The sequence below is a fragment of the Choloepus didactylus genome, chromosome 8 (genome assembly GCF_015220235.1).
Source record: "Choloepus didactylus isolate mChoDid1 chromosome 8, mChoDid1.pri, whole genome shotgun sequence".
NCBI classification, from domain to species: domain Eukaryota; kingdom Metazoa; phylum Chordata; class Mammalia; order Pilosa; family Megalonychidae; genus Choloepus; species Choloepus didactylus.
Genome location: NC_051314.1, coordinates 76,140,446 through 76,160,006, shown reverse-complemented (window position 1 = coordinate 76,160,006; position 19,561 = coordinate 76,140,446). Strand labels below are relative to the sequence as shown.

Genomic DNA, 19,561 nt, shown 5'->3' with positions numbered 1-19,561 from the left:
AATAATTTAACTTGTGCAGTCAATTTATTCAAACACCATAATTACATGGAACTTTGAATAGGAAGTGAGATCTGGTAGGTTTGTACAGGTGTGAAATCCTGATACAGCCCAAAGTAATTTGGGCAGAGAATAAAAATATATTTATGGGGAATTCCTGAGGAACTGGGGAAAAATGCAGAAATGTTGGACTTCCCCACCTGGGTTATTGCTAATAGTCTCACAAACATTGAGGACCAAAAATTTAGTAGGCCGGGCCCTTGGTCTTGGGGCTTGCCCTTATGAAGCTTGTTACAACAAAGGAGAAGCTAAGCCTACTTATAATTGTGCCTAAGCACCCTCCCCCCACCCCCACCCCCACCTCAAGAACCTCTTTGTTGCTCAGATGTGGCCCTCTCTCTCATTCTAAGCTCACTCTGCAGGTGAACTGACTGTTCTCCCCGCTATGTGGGATCTAACTCCCAGAGGTGTAAATCTCCCTGGCAATGTGGGGCATGACTCCCAGGGATGAACCTGGACCTGGCACCATGGGATTGAGAAAATCTTCTTGACCAAAAGGGGTAAGCAAAATGAAACAAAATAAAGTTTCAGTAGCTGAGAGATTTCAAATGGAGTCGAGAGGTCACTCTGGAGATCATTCTTATGCACTATATAGATAACCCTTTTTAGGTTTTAGTGTATTGGAATAGCTAGAAGTAAATACTTGAAACTATCAAACTGCAACCCAGTAGCTGGGATCCTTGAAGATGATTGTATAACTATGTAGCTTACATTGGGTGAGGGTGTGATTGTCAAAATCTTGTGGCTCACACTCCCTTTATCCAGTGTATGGATGGATGAGTAGAAAACTGGGGACAAAAATTAAATGAAAAATAGGGTGGGATGGAGAATGATTTGAGTATTCTTTTTTATTTTTATTTTTTATTCTTATTTTTATTCTTTCTGGTGTAAGGAAAATGTTCAAAAATTGATTGCAGTAATGAATGCACAACTATAGGATGGTACTTTGAACAGTTGATTGTACACCATGGATACTGTATGGCAAGTGAATGTATCTCAATAAAACTGAATTTAATTTAAAAAAACTGAATTAAAAAAGAAAAAAACTGCCATGGATAAAGCCCACCAGAGGGATTGGTAAAAAAGATGCTTTGAGGAGTGGCACTTTCTCAAATCTTGGAACCACTGTGTGAAAACTCTCAAAGCCACATTTTTTGGCTTTGGGCTGCCCAACTGGCCACCATCCATAGGCCCTGAAATGTTGATAGACTCTTGGTAGACTGGTTGGTGATCTTTCTGGGGCTCATCTAAGATAGCTTCTTTTCCTGATGGCTTTTGAGGAGCTTCTTTGCTGGGCTGTGCATGAAAAAACATGCTCTTCTTGGGCACTGGTAGAAAAAATGAAAAAAGGGAGGCCACGGAGTCAGAGGCCAAGAATATGATGTTGAGGTAAAAGTAGACATGTTGGCCAGGGATACCAGCACCTGGGCCAGCAGGGAGACCACCATGTAGGCCATCAGTGGCACGCCCCTATAGTAGCTACTCACTTTCTGGTAATGTTCTGGGCTGACCACACTGAATATGTAGGCATAGTAGGCCACCTTGGTGGCAGAGACCAAGCCATAGGTGACCTCCAGCACCTGCACGGCTTTTAATCTTTGACAAAATACAAGCAGCACCCAGGTCACAATGAAGCTAATGCCCTATAAGATGATAACTGGTTTGCAGCAGACATAATCGGTGAGAATGAACACAGGGAGCAGCAGTGCCGGGTAAGAGTACATCCAAAGAGGAGGAAGGATATCCTTTGTGATCACACTGAGGCTCTTTTTTTTTTTTTTTCCAGCTAACTTTACTAAATACCACCCTCTTGTTTTTTTTTAGCATTCTACATGTTATCTCATTTAATATTTTTACTCATAGCTAGACTAAAAGTTATTAGATAATATATCCAAAATAGAATTTGGAGTCAGCCAGGTTTAGTGAAAAGAACTTGGGCCTTAGCCCAAGCATAATTGGTTCAAGCAAAGTGGGGTCAGCCATGTCTTCCCCACCCACAACTCCACAGCCTGCACAGGTGTGATCCTTTTACAAATTCTTTTCCCTCAAAATACTTTCCTTGATAGTATGATTTCATCTGGGTAAATTATATGAGAGGATGGGAAGGGGAGGGAATTTAGTCACTTTGAGAGGTGTGGTAGATTTTGCTCTACTTTCTCTCTTTCTCTTTTTTATTAAATGCAATTTTATTGAGATATAGTCACAACATACAGTCCTTCAAAGTGTACAATCAGTTGTTCATAGTATCATCATATAGTTGTGCATTGATCACCCCAATCAATCTTTGAACATTTTCATTACTCCAAAAAATAAAATTAGAATAAAAAAGAACATCCAAAACATTCCATTCCCCTCCTCCCCTCATTGTTCATTTACTTTTTTCCACACTCATTGTTTTTTTTAACTTTATCAAAAAATTAAAAAACAAACATAAAAAAAAAATTTCAAACAAAACCAAAACAAAGGAATAAGAAAAAGTAAATAACCTAAAATAACTACATTGCTTCCAACATGTTCCTACCCTACCCCAAGAAAATAAAGAGACTATAACCCAACAAAGGAATAAGAAAAATAAATAACCTAAAATAACTACATTTCTGTGAACTTGTTCCTACCATACCCCCCAGAAATTAACAAACCAGTCGTTCCTGAGCATTCTCAAGACATTAAGTTTACCTTCCATAACTTATGTTTTTATTAGATCATCATTCCCCCTTCACTATTTGCTATTGCTATGTCCCCTATATTTTACAATATAAGCCATTTATTTTACATTTTTCATAGTGTTCACATTAGTGGTAACATACAATATTTCCGTTTTTGTGCCTGGCTTATTTCGCTCAGCATTATGTCTTCAAGGTTCATCCATGCTGTCATATGTTTCATGACATTGTTCCTTCTTACTGCCGCATAGTATTCCATCGTGTGTATATACCACATTCTGTTTATCCACTCATCTGTTGAAGGACATTGGGTTGTTTCCATTTCTTAGCAATTGTGAATATTGCTGCTATGAACATTGACATGCAGATATCTGTTTGTGTCACTGTTTTCAGGTCTTCTGGGTATATACCGAGAAGTGCAATCGCTGGATCGAAGGGTAATTCTACATCTAGTTTTCTAAGGAACCATCAGACTGTCTTCCAGAATGGCTGTACCATTTTATAGTCCCACCAACAATGAATAAGTGTTCCAATTTCTCCACATGCTCTCCAGCATATGTAGTTTCCTGTTTAATGGCAGCTAATCTAATTGGTGTGAGATGATGTCTCATTGTGGTCTTAATTTGCATCTCCCTAATAATCAGTGAAGCTGAACATTTTTTCATCTGTTTTTTTTTTTTTTTTTTTTGGTCATTTGTATTTCCTCTTCAGAGAACTGTCTTTTTATATCTTTTGCCCATTTTATAATTGGGCTGTCTGTACTATTGTCGTAGAGTTGTAGGATTTCTTTACATGTGCAAGATATCAGTCTTTTGTCAGATACGTGGTTTCCAAATATTTTTTCCCATTGAGTTGGCTGCCTCTTCACTTTCTTGACAAATTCCCATGAGGTACAGAAGATTTTAAGTTTGAGGAGTTCCCATTTATCTATTTTTTTCTTTTGTTGCTTGTGCTTTCGGTGTAAGGTCTAGGAAGTGACCTCCTAATACAAGGTCTTGAAGATGTTTCCCTACATTATCTTCTATGAGTTTTATGGTACTGTCTCTTATATCAAGGTCTTTAATTCATTTTGAGTTACTTTTTGTGTAGGGTGTGAGGTAGGGGTCCTCTTTCATTCTTCTGGATATGGGTATCCAGCTCTCCCAGCCCCATTTGTTGAATACACTGTTATGTCCCCGTTCAGTGGTTTTGGGGGCCTTATCAAAGATCAGTCAACCATAGAACAGCTCTTATTTTTATCTGTCCTGCTAAATAAGGCACAAAAATGATTCTGACTGTTTCATCATTGAGAAAAATCCAAATAAGCAGAGAATTACTGTGGGAAAAGCCCAGGAATGGCTTGATGAAGTATGGTCACAACCCATGTCTGGTTCAAGGTTAGGGTCTTGGAAACTGTCCAAATCATGTGTCCCCAAAACTGGCTGTCAGGATCCTTAGCTTCTCTGCCACATGGCAAGGCACATGGTGGTGTCTGCTGGTCTTTGCCTTCTCTTCCAAGTTTCGTTGCTTTCAACTTCTTGCTCCCATGGTGCTGTCTGTGTTTTAATAATGATTTGTTTATTGCGGTTACTGTTGCAAAGGTATTATTGGGGAAAAATATTTTAATTGGGGAATTCTCTCAAGTGTTGTAGCCAAGAAATTAAAAATTAACAAATGATTATGATTACTGAATCATTATATAGATATTTTTCTTTCTATATTGTAGACTAAGCAGAAGTTAATAACTGAAATTACTGAAACTCAACTAGTCTTACCCTTGTTTAAACTTACTGTTTTCATGGTCATTCTAGCCTAGTTTGTACTTGATATTGTACTGGTAACAACTCTGTCTCCCCTTGCTTGAATCCATAAAAACCCCAAACTCCTTAGACTCAGGGAGATAGATTTTTGGGCTTCACGCTTGGCATTAAACTCTTTCTCTTTGAAATCCGGGTGTCATGGATTGGCTATTACGTGCATTGGGCAGAGAACCCACTGTTTTTGTTTGGTACCAACATGGCCCATTCCCCAACATTTCCCCTATGCATACCATTTCTAAACTCCAGGGCCAGTAGCAAGAATTCTAAACCAACCCCACACCTCCCCCATCTTTCTCCACCCAACTCTTCCCCCATACTTGCCTTCTCTAGTTCATTTATATTTGGCCAAGATTTAAGAGGACCTGGGGGCAATTTAGGTGAGACAAAAAGAATGAGGCCTGGTCTGTTGTATTTGGTTTTAAAAGTTTTAAATGAGGAAAGTAGGACTTAAGTCCCCTAATGTGGCCAGTGTTGACGAGGGTTCATATGCCCTTCTTTTAATTGTTTCTAATTATTAGATCTATTTTGCCTAAAGCTGTGACCTGGACAATTTGGAAAAGTCTGCTGTTTCCAAAGGCAGCCCTCTGCTACCTTTGGGAAACATTAGAAGGTGGTTTCTTTCCAATGTCCAGGCTTGTTTACAGTAAATACAAGCACTAAGGCCTTGAACCCTGGTACCTAGAGGGATTTTTCCCCCTTTTTTCTAAGACTCTGGAGTATAAATATATTTATTATATATTTATATAGAGATATACACACACATATATACATATGCACTTATTTATCTTTAAGTAATTTGAATAGAGCTCTTTAAGAATTTTTTGTTAATTTGTTATTACCATCCAGAGCTTTGAAAATAAACAATGACCAACCAGAATGACACAAATAGAAAGTTAGGTGCAAAACAACCCCAGAAATCCAGAAATATACTTTTGTGTTTTGAGAGAAACAAATAAAGTATTGAATATACATCAATTCATCCCACTTCCACTCTCTTATGTAGAACAATTACAACTGTAATACAGTGTCCTTTTCTATATAATCACTTTCAGGTCACTTCACTCCTTATTTTAAATTATACTGAGGCCAGACTGTGTTACAAATATAAACTATTTATTTGTTTTTCAATAGTCTCGTAACTAAAATCTTCCCAGTTTTTCAAAATACAGCCCAAAGGGCTACATTCAAGTATGTTATTAGAATTAGAATGTCCCATTTTAAAGAATTTCTGTAATCAGTAACTAATTAAGAACACTTGAGCAATACAACTGCCGTAACACACCAACTAACAATTTAAACAGTTAACACACTGTATTTTTAAGTAACACACCAACTAATAATTAAACCAAACACACTAATTAATAATTAAACCAACACACCAATTAACAAATACACAGGCATTAAACACTTACTACATCTAAGTAACTCACCAATTAAGAGTTAAACAGGCATCACTTAATTTCATTAAATACCAATTAATTGTTGGATTACTTATTTTCCAGGAGTATATTCAACAAACTCAGGTCAGGGCCTTGAACCCCATACAGAATGGTACTCCGAAAACAGAAAGGTATACAGGCCAGAGCAGAGGAGGATCATTCTGGAAGCAGGCCCCGGAATAATAAAACCCAGGTCTAGGGGATGCAAACCTCCGTACTAACTTCCTGATCCACTTTTACCCTGGTGACCCACTCAGTCAGAAGTCCAGAGCTGGAACTAGAAACTGTCCCTGATCCACTTTTATCTTGGTGACCCACTCACCCGGTCAGAAGTCCAGACCTGGAACTGGAAACTTTTTCTCTCTTTGAAGTTTTAAAGTGCTGAGGTCCTGGAATGCTGGCAGAGCAGAAGAAAACCCAGTTACCAAACCTCTAGACTAAAAGATTTAGCCTAGCAACTGCAAAAGCCTCAATTACCATGCTTTCTGGTCCTGCTGGGGCTCCAGAACTTTGGGCAGTCAGACTCCTTACTTCTTAGGGACCTTGTCCTGCCAAAATCGCCAAATTGGTATTGATCAAAAGCAGGAGGTCCTCTGCCCTATGTGCTCAAATGACCAATTCCTGAGACACCAGGGTTTCAAAGAGAGTTTATTACTATGTGCAAATGTTCCAACCCAGCTCAGCTCCCAGACTAAAGAACACGCCAGGCACAGAGTTAGACATGAGTTTAACAGGACTTATGAACAGGAGAGTTGGTTCCATGGCAGCGGCCTCCCAGGAAAGATGGAAGTTAGAGTTCTGCAAAGAGCAGGGGGTGCCAGGGTGTGGTTTATAAGGGTTAGGACAAAGACATTCCACTGGGTGTGAGAACAAACTTTTGGCAGGATGTCCTGACACAGGGGTGTGGAGATTCATTATCAACAGTGATCAGGGGAGGGGAGTTTTAATGCTTTGTTTATGACATAATTTGAACATTTTTTACCCACCCCCCACCCCGGGAAATGTGGTGACCTTTAACAACTGTTATGGTCAAGTAGGCAGCTACATGAACTAATCCACTTTCACTGTGGAGGGGAGTGGGCCTGGGCCCTGGGTCTCCACAGGGAAACAAGAGGTCAGATGGCCTATTGCCCTAAAAACCTGTATCCCCCAAATTGCAGTAACCCTGGTAGCTTTATAGTATCAAAAAATGGGCAGATTTTAGGATAATGAGTACAATGGCTTGAGACCATGAAGTTACAGATGATCTAATTATTGAGCATGTAGTGTATAACTACTGCATATGCCAAGTGGGCTAATATGGTTATATCTAGCTTTGCCTAGTAAGATAGTTTCAGAATGGGGCTGGGTTAGTTCTGGACTGACTCAGGTTCCTCCATTAATAAGTATTATGGGCTGTCTGTTCATAAGGCTCTAAAGTTGAAAAATAGGATAAGGGCGTACAAATGGGGCCAGTCACAAGGTTTTACAATCACAAAATGATGGCTATTTACTTATACAATCATTATCAAATATTGAGACAGCTTGGGTACAGTTCAGTAATTTCAGATACTTCCTTCTGGCTATTCTAATATACTAAAAAGTAACTACATATATTCAGTAATCATAATTATTTAACTGTTGATTTCTTGGTTAAAAAAAACTAATCAATTTTCCTGCAACAGAGTATGAATATGGTTGCTTTGGCTTCAAAACAAAAGCTAGAAAATAGATTGTAACCTCAATGAAGTGGGTTAGAAGTAAAGAAAACTGTCATTTATGGGTTATTGAAGAGAGGGTGGATCTAGTGTGTTCAGACTCTAGAATAACTCATGAATGAAGGGCTGGTTTCCACTTGTACCATCTTGGGTCTGAATGCTGGGAGTCCCCTTGCAATCCTAGTTTCTCCAACTTTGGAATCAAAATCTGCCCACGGCTAGCTACACCTGCTCAACACTCCTGGCTTTCCAGATGTAAATGGGCCTTATAAATGAGGATGTATGTTTCAAACACAGGCCAGATTCATCAGTAAGTGGTGAAATCACTTTAGTAGGTCTTGCTCAGCATTTATTAATATAAAATAGAAAACAACATGTCACTGCACCTCATACCATAAGGGTAAATATTATTTCACAAAGCCTGTGTTTCAGTTTTGCATGTATGCGTACTTATGTTTGTGTACGTATTGGGTACCAATGTAAAATATATTTCTGTTATGGGACTGGATCAAAAACGTTTAAATCACTGGTTCAAGCTACACCTTCATTAATTTGTTTGTTAAGTGAGATACAAAATAGTACCATGAAGTCAGAACACCTCTTACTAGCTCTGTGTCACTTTGGGCAAGTTATTTAACCTCTCTGTATTTCAGCTTTTCAATATGTAAAGTGAGGATAATGATAGTACCTATTTCATAGGCTTGCGGAGAGTTAAGGAAGCTAATATCTGTACAGTGCTTACCCCATGCTTGGCAGTGTGTCAACAGAATCCAGGAATATAAAGGTGAATGAGAAATGGCCTTAGCATCTACGCCCTTGTGCATGACCCCTCATTGTGAGATTTTCTCCATATTAGAAGAAACAATGAACAAAATGTTTTGCTTTGTTCCAGGTCTTTCGCTTCTCAGACCCACACCACATAACAAGATTGTCGGAGAAATGAACTGAGGGCGTCCCCCAGTGGCGTAGCACCGCTTTCGGTTTAAGGACTTGGAGCCCCGGGCTTCTCGGCTTCGCACTACATCTCCCACAGTGCACCTCTTCCGATCCGGCCTCTAACAGGGAATGCGTTTCGTGGTTTTGCAGCGGGTAACTTCTGCTCCTAGCGCCGCGATAACCGGAAAACAATAAACCTACTAACTACGTCATGGGTAGGACGGCGCGATGCAGGCTGGGAGACGTATAACTGAAATTCTCTTCCGCCAGCAGGCTAAATAGTCCCACGGGTACCTTGTTCCTTGGATAAGGAAGTTCTAGAAACGCCCTTCTTTTCCAGATTTCAGCGGAAACTCTGAATAATAAAGAAAAGTTGAATAAAGTGGCTTGCCATTCTTGGTGTCCTTCTCCTAAGGCTTCTTCCTGTGTAAGCGTAGGGATCTTGCGTTATATAAGACGCCGGGGACAACCTCCGGGTCCTTTCTCGGGTATTCGTCCGAACGTCCGTTGGCTGTTTTCTTGTAAGATGGTGAGTTCTGGCGCGTGGTGAGCATGGGGAGCCCAGGGGAGGCTTCAAGTAGCAGCTTCTTGGGTTGTAGAGCTTGAGAGCCGGGGCCTTACGGGACGGTTGGATGAAATGTGTATGCGTTTCTGAATTTTGAACCGGCAGGACGGGAGACGTGAGTGGCGTCTTTTGGAGGCTTCCGGCGCGGAACGAAGCAGGAAGGGGGCTAAGGCGGGGTACGTTGCGTCCTCTTCTTAATAGGATCGTTATCTTTCCGCAGACAAAAAAAAGAAGGAACAATGGTCGTGCCAAAAAGGGCCGCGGCCACGTGCAGCCTATTCGCTGCACGAACTGCGCCCGCTGCGTGCCCAAGGATAAGGCCATCAAGAAATTCGTCATTCGAAACATAGTGGAGGCTGCAGCCGTCAGGGACATTTCCGAAGCAAGCGTCTTCGACGGTAAGCGAACGCCTGGCCTAAAGAGTTACCCAGCCTCGCTCGTAGGCTCTTTTCGTTTGCGCGGCTCTAAAACCTCCTGGACAATTTTCCATGTATTTTAAAAGTTGTTGCCGCTAAAGGAGAACGGTATTTTTGCCCTCTCGTTTGCTGTTCTGAGCCGTGCCTGAAAGGAATGGTGCACATGGACTTGAGGGCCACTCTTCGTGATAGAGTGCATACACGGTCGTACCTGTTTAAGGGATGAAATTTCAAAACACATCTAGAGATTACTGCTCTATATTAATGCTTGGGAGTCTTGCTAGAAATTTGATAGAGGTGACAACTCTTGGATTATTGAAGAGCATTTGGGTGCCTCTTTGGTGAAAATGCACTGATGAGTAAGAGTTTCAGGAATGGAGATTGTCTAGTTTGGTAGATTAGGGTGATCACTGAAACGTTATGGTATACGATAATGTAGTTTTCAGTTCTGTTTTATAAACTTAGACAACAAGGATAGTTTCAGGGGTAGTATTAGGGCTGGTGCCACTGGTGAAAAACAGAATACTTAATACCTTGGGTGTGGATTTGGTTCCTGTGATAACAAGATGGGTTTATGGGCCATATTATTCACATGTGCTTAAATATCAGAAGCTGAACAGATATTTTGGAGTGAGAAAGTTTTGTCGATGTGCCTGACAAGTAGTTGCAGGTGTAGTTTTGATTAATGGAGTGAACAATGAAGAAGGTAGGTATGATACCTCTAATATTACACATCTGTTAATTTTTGCTTCTCAGCCTATGTGCTTCCTAAGCTGTATGTGAAACTACATTACTGCGTGAGTTGTGCCATTCACAGCAAGGTAGTCAGAAACCGATCTCGTGAGGCCCGGAAGGACAGGACACCCCCTCCCCGATTTAGACCTGCAGTGAGTATCTTAAAAAGTAGGATGTGGAAGCCCTGGGTTTTTGGGTTAAAAAGGTATATGGTGACCTAAGGAATGTCAAATTAAGGTCCTGTCTGTTTCAGGTGGAGTGGTGTGGTCTTTTTCAACATGACTTTATGGCCTGAGTGCCTTGTTAGTGATGATAGGAGGCTTTCTAAATTCTTTGGGGTGGGGTGTTAGGTGATCTTGAAACCATTGTTTTATTTACTCTTTCATTCCTTTGTTTTCAGGGTGCTGCCCCACGACCTCCACCAAAACCCATGTAAGGAGCTGCGTTCATAAGGCTGAAGATAAACTAGTCTCTGGAAAAAAAATAAAATGGAAATTCAACTTTATAGCACGTTAAGTGTGTCTATGCCGCATAGGCTGGGGGGTTGGGATGTGTTAAAGGGACTGTAATTGTTCATACCAGGTATTCAAGTGTAGAGTCCCAGGTAATCCTTTTAAATTTTAGTTTAACCTTTTATCTTGAAATACTTCCAAACATCAGGGACAGTTGCAAAAATATACAAGCCCCGTACCTAAAACTCCAGCATTTCCATACTTCCCAGATTAACAAATTTTAACATTTTGCCACATCTCTCAATTACATTTTATTGCATTTACCTTTTAGTTCCTGTAGGAAGTAAACAGTGAAGTAACAAACAAAAAACACAATAGTACTGGCATTTGTATTTACTTGTGTCATAACCCTTACTGACATTTTTATTCATATGGCTTCAATCTATTGTCCTTTCTTGTTAACCTACAGAACTCTTTACTGTGTCCTGTAGGGTCATCTAGTGGTGAACTCTTAGCTTTTGTTTATTTTGGAATGTCTTAGTCTCTCCTTTTGGAAAGATAGTTTTGCTGGATAGAGAATTTTTGGTGGGCAGTTTTTGTTTCAAGCACTTGAAATGTGTCATTCACTGCCACCTTCATGGCTTCTGATGACAAATTGGCACTTAATCTTATTTTGAGGCTCCCTTAGGTGTGACAAGTTGCATCTTAGCAACTTTCAGAATTCTCTTTTATCTTTGACATTCAATAGTCGAATGTGCTGCAGCGTGGTTTTATTTGGATTTGTCCTGTTTGGAGTTCATTGAGCATCCTGAATGTGTATATTCATGTCTTGTCAAATTTGGGGAGTTTTCAGCAATTTCTATTTTTAATACTCTCCCTGCTCCTTTGTCTCTTAATAATTTCCATTTCTATTAATATTCTCTTTGTGTTTATCTATCACTTTCCTGATTTTAGTTCATTGTTTTCCTTTAGTTTTTGGTCATATTTAGGATCATTTTTTAAAAAGTCTTTGGTATGTCCCAGTTCTGGTCCTCTGTATTGATGGTTTATAATGCTTAAGTCTCCTTTGCTTAGGGTATTGCTTCCTATTTCTTTGAATGCTTTATAATCTTTTGTTGAAACCTGGACATTTTGATATTTTAGTGGGTTTATCACTGGAATTTAGATGAAGGTGTTTCTTAAGCTTGTACCAGATAGTCTTTTGATGAAGGAGAAAGTTTATTCATTATAAAGTTAAACCTAAACTTGAGTTTCGTTTTTGTATTAGTAATCTTGGCTGCCTCAGTTTGCATAGCTGTGTGGAAAAGTGGCTAAGGCATCTGAGCTTGAATTCAACCTAGCCAGTGGCTTCAGTTGGCAACCTGAAGATGGGTGAAGAGAAGCTAGGAGAATAAGCTGTACATTGTTGAGTGAGGAACATAACAGGAAATAACTTAAAACTGTTCTTGGAGCTGACTTGTGCATGCCCCTGGGTAGAGGGCTAGGGGTCTTGGCAGTGAAGATTGTAATAGAAGGTGTACGACTTGGGTAGCTTTTAAGGGAATCCATTATCTGAGAAATCCATTTGGGGATGGATTAAGGACTGGTTTTGCCTATTTGGTTGTATGTTTTTTTTTTTTCCCCCTAAATTGAGGTAAAAAAAATATGCTGGGAAACACATTATTTGTGAGTGTCTGTATTCAAAGGAATATGATAATAAGGAAGAGAGAGAGTATTTTAGAGCATGGGGTTGGTTCTGTTAATTGGAAAACCCTCTCATTTACTACTGAAAAAAATCCTGGGCTTGCCTATACCAGTGGATGTGTTAGAACCCCTGTGACAAATCCTGAATTGGTCAGATCAGTGATGGCAAGAGTCTATCCATCCTTTGGGGAAACTGACTAGAATTTATGTTTGGTACTCTTGATTCCTCAACACAGTAAAGACCCTTTACACCTGGTGTGAATATTGGATGGAAGAACAAGAGGTCCAAGATAAAAATGGATACTAAATTTGTTGATCCCAAATCTCCACTTGGTGAAACCAGATTCAAGTAGTAAATTGAATATCTGTATGATAGAACTGGAAGATTGTCCTCTTCAGATGTCTATAGGCACAGCCTATCCTTTTCTCAGAATAGGTTGTCACAGGTTCCTCTCTTTACACCTCAAATCTGTGAACTCTTAGAAAAGGCCTGAGCCTTATCAGGTGGTGGTGATTCAGTTGGTTGGGCCTTCATCAATTAACCTTCCACTCGAGTACAGAGGTAATAGTTTAAGGAGCACTCAAGACAAGAATTTAACACACATGTACTAAAGGAGCACTTAAAGTAAAAAACCTGTTTACAATGTAAAAATAAATTATCAAGCCTGGGGACTTGTGTCCCTTCCAGATGTAGGTATGAGATCAGAAGACCCCTCCAGTTTAAGTTTTTATAGAGCCTTGGTTTAGGGTACATTTAATTAAGTCATTGTATTTTATGTTTGAACCATGAGTGGTGAACTACACTTAGAATTAAGATCAAAGGATGTTCACGGTGTTATTAGAGATTCAGACTTTACCTTGAATGCCTGCAAAACGTAACTGAAAATATTTCTAATTAAGCTATGACTTCTGTAAGAGTAATGTAACACCTTTTATATTAAAACTAAAAAAATAGAGATTACTTTTAACTAAGTTATTTGTATAGTTTTCTTATTTTATTCTATAATTACCTTAACCATTACATCATGTTGATAAGCATACTTTTGATCAAAACTTACATTACTTACGATTTATTTATGATTGAAGTAACAACTACAACCATGTCCTGTTTTCTTTTTACATAGAAGACAAGATGGTTACACGTTGTCTAGATCTAAGAAGGTTGGAAAGGATTTTTACACTTTTTTTTCTTTACTTGGGCCTGCTTAGTACTGTAGGACTTGAAGGATATGAATCATCTGTCCCAGTTATTATAGTAAGGCCTTTCCACTTTTTTTTTTTTTACATTTTATTTTGAAGTATATGTTATAGGAACAGTTGCAAAAACAGTACAAACCCCATATACAGAACTCTAGCATTCCCTGACCCCCCCCACCGATGCTCCGATCCACTAACTTTAACATGATGTCACACCGCTATTTCTTTCCGTCCCTCCCTCCCTTCCTATCTATCATCCATCATCTATTGCTCTGTCTTCTGAACATATGAGCGCTAGCTGCACACATCCTTGAACAAACACTATAATTCACATATACAATTCCATGAACAAGAACATTCTTCTATGCAATCCCATTAAGGACAGCTAAGAAATACAAGAGATTCAACAATGATACAAAGCTTACATTCTTTATTTCCTTTTCCTTATGTCTCAACTGTCCCTTTGAGCCTCCTGTCCTCTGTCCTCAGATCCCATCCAGGGTCATCCTTGGCATTCAATTGTCATCTATTTAGACTTTTTTTCTCAATTGTGGAAACATACAGCCTAAATCTTCCCATTCCACCCCCTCCCTAGCATTCCATTAGTGGGATTAATCACATTTAGAATGTTGTAATGCTATCACCTTCCCACCATCTATTACTAGAAGTTTCCCTTCACCTCAAACAATAACCCTACACTCATTTCTTAACTCCCCATTGCCCCTTCCCCCGTTTCTCTTAACCCATACTCTACTTTTCATCTCTATGGTCATATTCTCTGATAGTTTCTTTGTGTTTACTGTGGGGCTTAAAATTAAACTGTTAAATCCATAACAATCTTGTTTTTCTTTGATATACCAACTTAATTTCAATAGGACACATAAACCATGTACCTATACTCCATTCCCCCACCTTTACATAGTTCTCGTCAAAAATTACATATTTTACATTGAGTTCAAAACCACTGATTTGTCCTTAGAGTTTGTGTATTTTATATCATGTAGGAAGTAAATAGTGGAGTTACAATTAAAAAATTATTGACTTCTATTTGTACTCCATTGTGGTCAGAGATTGTGCTTTGAATATGTAAATTTTTTTTTTGTTTTTTGTTTTTTTAATTTATTGAGGCTTGTTTTATGTCCCAGCATATGGTCCATTCTGGAGAAAGATCTATGATCACTAGAGAAAAATAAGTGTCCTGGTGATTTGGGATGTAAGGTTCTATATGTCTGTTAAAATTCTCTATATCTCTTTCTCCTTTCTTTGTTTCTCTGTCAGTAGGGTTTCCTTTAGTATCTGAAATAGGGCAGGTCTTTTATTGGCAAACTCTCGTAACATTTGTTTGTGAAAAATTTAAAGGAGACAATTTGAAGGAGTTTTGCTGGATAAAGTATTCTTGGTTGGAGATTTTTCTCTCTCAGAGTTTTAAATATGTCATGCCACTGCCTTCTCGCCTCCATGGTGGCCGCTGAGTAGTCACAACTTCGTTTTATGTTGTTTCCTTTGTATGTGGTGAATTGCTTTTCTCTTGCTGCTTTCAGAACTTGCTTCTTCTCTTCAGTATTTGAGAGTCTGATCAGAATATGTCTTGGAGTGGGTTTATTTGGATTTATTCTACTTGGAGTTGCTTTGTGTATTTCTATTGTGTAGAAGGTTTGGGAAGTTTTCCCCAACAATTTCTTTGAATACACTTTCTAGACCTTTACCCTTCTCTTCCCCTTCTGGGATGCCAGTGAGACTTAAATTTGGACGTTTTATTTTATCTATCATATCCCTGAGATCCTTTTTGATTTTTTCGATTTTTTTCTCCTTTTTTTTGTTCTTTCATTTTCTATTCTGTGGACATCTAGGACACTGAGTTGTCGTTCAACTTCCTCTAATCTTGTATTATGAGTATCCAGAGTCTTTAATTTGGCCAACAATTTCTTTTATTTCCATAAGATCTTCTATTTTTTTATTTAATGTTGCAGTTTCTTCTTTATGCTCTTCTAGGGTCTTCTTTATGTCCCTTTTATCCTGTTCCATGGTCGTCTTCATGTCTTTTATATCCTGTGCCATGTTTTCATTCTTCGATTGTGATTGATTAATTGTGCCAAGTACTGTGTCTCTTCTGATATTTTGATTTGGGTGTTTGGGATCGGGTTCTCCATATCATCTGGTTTTATCATATGCATGAAGATTTTCTGTTGTTTTTGGCCTCTTGGCATTTGCTTTGCTTGATAGGGTTCTTTCAAGTTGTAAAAAGAAAAAAATACCGATCTAATTTTTCAGAAATACAAGTTGATGGCGTACACTTTCTCCAACTAACCAGCAGATGGCGTCTGCAAGTCACCTATACCCCTCAAGTCAGTTCTCCCCAACTCTGTCTCTGTGGTGTGTGAGGAAATGATTTTTGTGGGGTTTGGCTGGTGAACTCAGTTTGGGTTTGTTGTTGGAGCTGTCCGCCCTGAACGTGGGGCGTGTGTCTGGGTGGTCAGGGAAGCAGGGCCACTTTAATATTCAAACCTCCCAGGTATTCCCAGAGATTCAAGGCTGTTGCAAGAGTCTAAGCCTTCATTTCAGTTTTGCCCCAGATTTTCTCTGTCGCTGCATGCGCACTGGCGGTGGGGGAGTTGCTCTGGCAACAGGGAGTGTGCGGGCAAGATAAGGGGGGCGGTTCTCTTCGGCAAGCTTCCTCTAACGGTTGGTTTTTGGGTGAGGAAATGGGGCCTGCCTCCGGCTCCACTTTCTCAGGCCCGGGGGGCTGTGGAGGGCGCTATCGCCCGTGCCCACCACCCTCCCCAGGGGCTGATCAGGTCCCCCGGCCCAGGCCCGCCAAGTTGAAGCACGTAATCAGTATCCCGCAGTCGCTGACCCACAAACCACCGGCATTGACATAGCATCCCTGGGTTTTCCAAGCGGGCCCCCCTTCTCAGCTGTGATCTTCCAGGACCTCTGCTGAGGGAAGGCTGTGCTAAGTCACTAGTGCGCGTCATCCCTCAAGGGAAGCTCCGGGCTGTGGGGCCGTGCATGGTCGCTCTCTGCCTGATGCAAAGATTAGCCTATAGTTCTTGACTGGTGTAAGTTCTGAATGAAAGGCAGGTAGTAGAACTGGGCCCCACCCCTTTCCTCTTAGAGATGATAGACTTCTTAGGGGGAGATTATTAGCATTCCAATGGTCTCTCTCTGCCTGTGCCACACCCCTGTCTGGGTCACAGAACTGGGAACTGAAAATGGCTGAGGCTTTCTCCACTGAGTTGAAAAAGGGACAGAGCTAGTCTGAGGCGACCCTCCAACTCTCCAAGTCAGTCGTCACCCAAAGCCTCTGTCTACTTGTTGGGGATTCATACCTCATAGTGAGCAGTTCACACTCGCTAATTAAAACCCCAGTTGGAGCTCACCTGAGCTATATTCACTCACTGGGAGAAAGCTGCTCTCTGGCACCACGAGGCTTTGGAGCTCGGGCTGTGGGGGAGGGGTCTCCTAACTTGGATCCACAGTTCTTACTTGCAGATTTTATGCTGTGATCTCGGGCATTCCTCCCAATTCAGGTTGGTGTATGATAAGTGGATGGTCACGTCTGTCCCCCTGCAGTTATTCCGGATTATTTACTAGTTGTTTCTGGTTTTTTTTTAGTTGTTCCAGGGGGACTACTTCGCTTCCACTCCTCTCTATGCCGCCATCTTAGATCCCCAACTCTTTGCACTTTTTATCGTTTGGAAATTGGACTTGAGTATTTTGGGGTAAAAGTTCTGTTAAATGTGCTTCTATATCAGAAGGAATAACTGGTTCTTCACTATTAGAACAGAAGGCATTAGGTGGTATATGAGAGCAGCAAGGTTCCTCAGCTGTCTGTTCTCTACTTTAAAGAGCCTTAAATGATTAAGAATTGGGTTAGCAGTTTTCCTACTTGAGGATAACCCAATCTAATTGTTATTTTGTAGTGTCAGGTAACTCAAAAACTGCTTCAGTCCCTAAAGTAGTCCTATGCCATCTCCCAATCCAACACCAGTGGCAAATGATTCAAACCATTGTCTTGTTATTTGATGGGTAACCAGAAGATCCAATTTCCATATATGTCAAAGTTACCTGCTATGCATATGTCACCTACTCCAAAAATAGGAAGTCATATCATTCTGACAGAAGTGACCAACAAGCTTGAGGCTTTACAGAAATGTGGACAGCAAAACCAGCAGCCTTCACTTCTGCGGGCTGAGGTTTGAGTAGGTGGTCACAGTGAAGGTGGTATAGACCTCTGCAAACCTTGCTGTTGTAAAAAAAATTTTAAATGGACTAAATTTGGGAGACTATTGTAGTCTCAGTCCTTCCATGACTTCTGATATAGTTTCTGGACACTCTGGCAAGATTCAAGCCAGATAGAATCCTCTAGGCTCCTCAGCCACTGGTTCACTGACCTGTGAGGTTGTTGAATTTCAAGTCAATTACCTGTGGTAGCCAGGGTTCCTGGAAAAGAATTACAATACCCTTCCCCCTACTCCAAACCCTTGATTTTCATTTCTCTTTGCCTACCTTTCCATAATAACACATATGACGAAGAAATTCACTATCATACCACTTAGGTTAATGTCATGCTTCTTTAGTTTAGACATTCAGCTTATTTAGTCTGAGTAACGATTAGTTAGGTATGTCCACTTCATAGGAATTAATGACTTAAATAGGCTTGTCCAAAAGAAGTCTGAGGCAGTAAATGAAAGAATTGAGGTTAGAGTCTAGATTAATTCATTTATTTGTTCAATTACTTACGTGCTTGTTCTAGTTTGCTAATGGTGCCAGAATGTAAAACACCAGAGATGGATTGGCTTTTATAAAATGGGGTTTATTTGGTTACACAGTTACAGTCTTAAGGCCATAAAGTGTCCAAGGTAACACATCAGCAATCGGGCACCTTCGCTGGAGGATGGCCAATGGTGTCCAGAAAACCTCTGTTAGCTGGGAAGGCACATGGCTGCATCTGCTCCAAAGTTCTGGTTTCAAAATGGCTTTCTCCCAGGACGTTCCTCTCTAGGCTTCAGCTTCTCTCCAAACTGTCACTCTCAGTTGCTCTTGGAGCATTTGTCCTCTCTTAGCTTCTCCAGAGCAAAAGTCTGCTTTCAAAGGCCATCTTCAAACTCTGTCATCTGCATTTCCTGTGTTTTCTTCAAAGTCTCCCTTTTGGCTGTAGCTCCTCTTCAAAATGTCACTCACAGCTGCACTGAGTTCCCTCTGCCTGTCAGCTCATTTATATGGCTCCACTGATCAAGGCCCACCCTCAGTGGGTGGGGCCACACCTCCGTGGAAATATCAGAGTTATCACCTATAGTTGGGTGGGGTGCATGTCCATGCAAATCTAATCAGCACCAAAACGTCTGCCCCACAAGACTGCATCAAAGAATATGGCTTTTTCTGGGGGACATAATACATTCAAACCAGTACAGTGCTTAAGCACTTTTTTCTCATTTGTTTTTTACTTAATAATTTAAATTGTAACATACACAACACAAAATTTCCAATTTTAACCACTTAACATGTATAATTCAGTGATATTAGTTAGACTCAATTTTGTGCCACCATCACCGCCATCTGGTACCAAAACATTTTCATTACCTCAGACAAAAATTCCATTAAACAATAATTCCCCCTTCTTTTCCTACCCACCAGCTTAGCCCTTAATAACCTATAAACTATTTACTGTTTCTATGAATTTGCTTATTCTAGGTATTTGACATACTTGAAATCATAAAATATCTACTCCTGGATGTACATCCCAGCTCTGCTACTCTCAGCTGTGTGACGGATAAATTACCTAATCTCTCTGTCTTCGATTTCGTAATCTTTAGGATGGGCATTCGTATTTCATAGTATTTTGGTGAGGTTTAAGTGAGCTTATATGTAAAACAATCATTTATTCAATACATTTTATTGTGCACCTATGTGCTTGCTGTT

General features: G+C 40.1%; 1 protein-coding gene, 1 long non-coding RNA gene and 1 pseudogene across 2 annotated transcripts in view; 1 reads left to right on the top strand and 2 right to left on the bottom strand.

The window, feature by feature from the left end:
* LOC119542322 overlaps window positions 1–6,341 on the bottom strand; it is a 55,681-nt gene extending 49,340 nt beyond the window's left edge. The window contains exon 1 of the long non-coding RNA XR_005218448.1: window positions 6,281–6,341. This is a non-coding gene — a long non-coding RNA (uncharacterized LOC119542322). The remainder of the gene's footprint in view (window positions 1–6,280) is intronic.
* Window positions 1,023–4,084, bottom strand: LOC119542320 (annotated as a pseudogene).
* A 2,635-nt stretch (window positions 6,342–8,976) lies between the features above and the next one.
* Window positions 8,977–10,812, top strand: RPS26 (ribosomal protein S26). The gene is made up of 4 exons (XM_037845928.1): window positions 8,977–9,120; window positions 9,377–9,554; window positions 10,329–10,459; window positions 10,708–10,812. Exons 1-4 carry the CDS (start codon window positions 9,118–9,120, stop codon window positions 10,741–10,743), a joined length of 348 nt encoding a protein of 115 aa, XP_037701856.1. The 5' UTR covers window positions 8,977–9,117; the 3' UTR covers window positions 10,744–10,812.
* The last annotated feature ends 8,749 nt before the right edge of the window (window positions 10,813–19,561 follow it).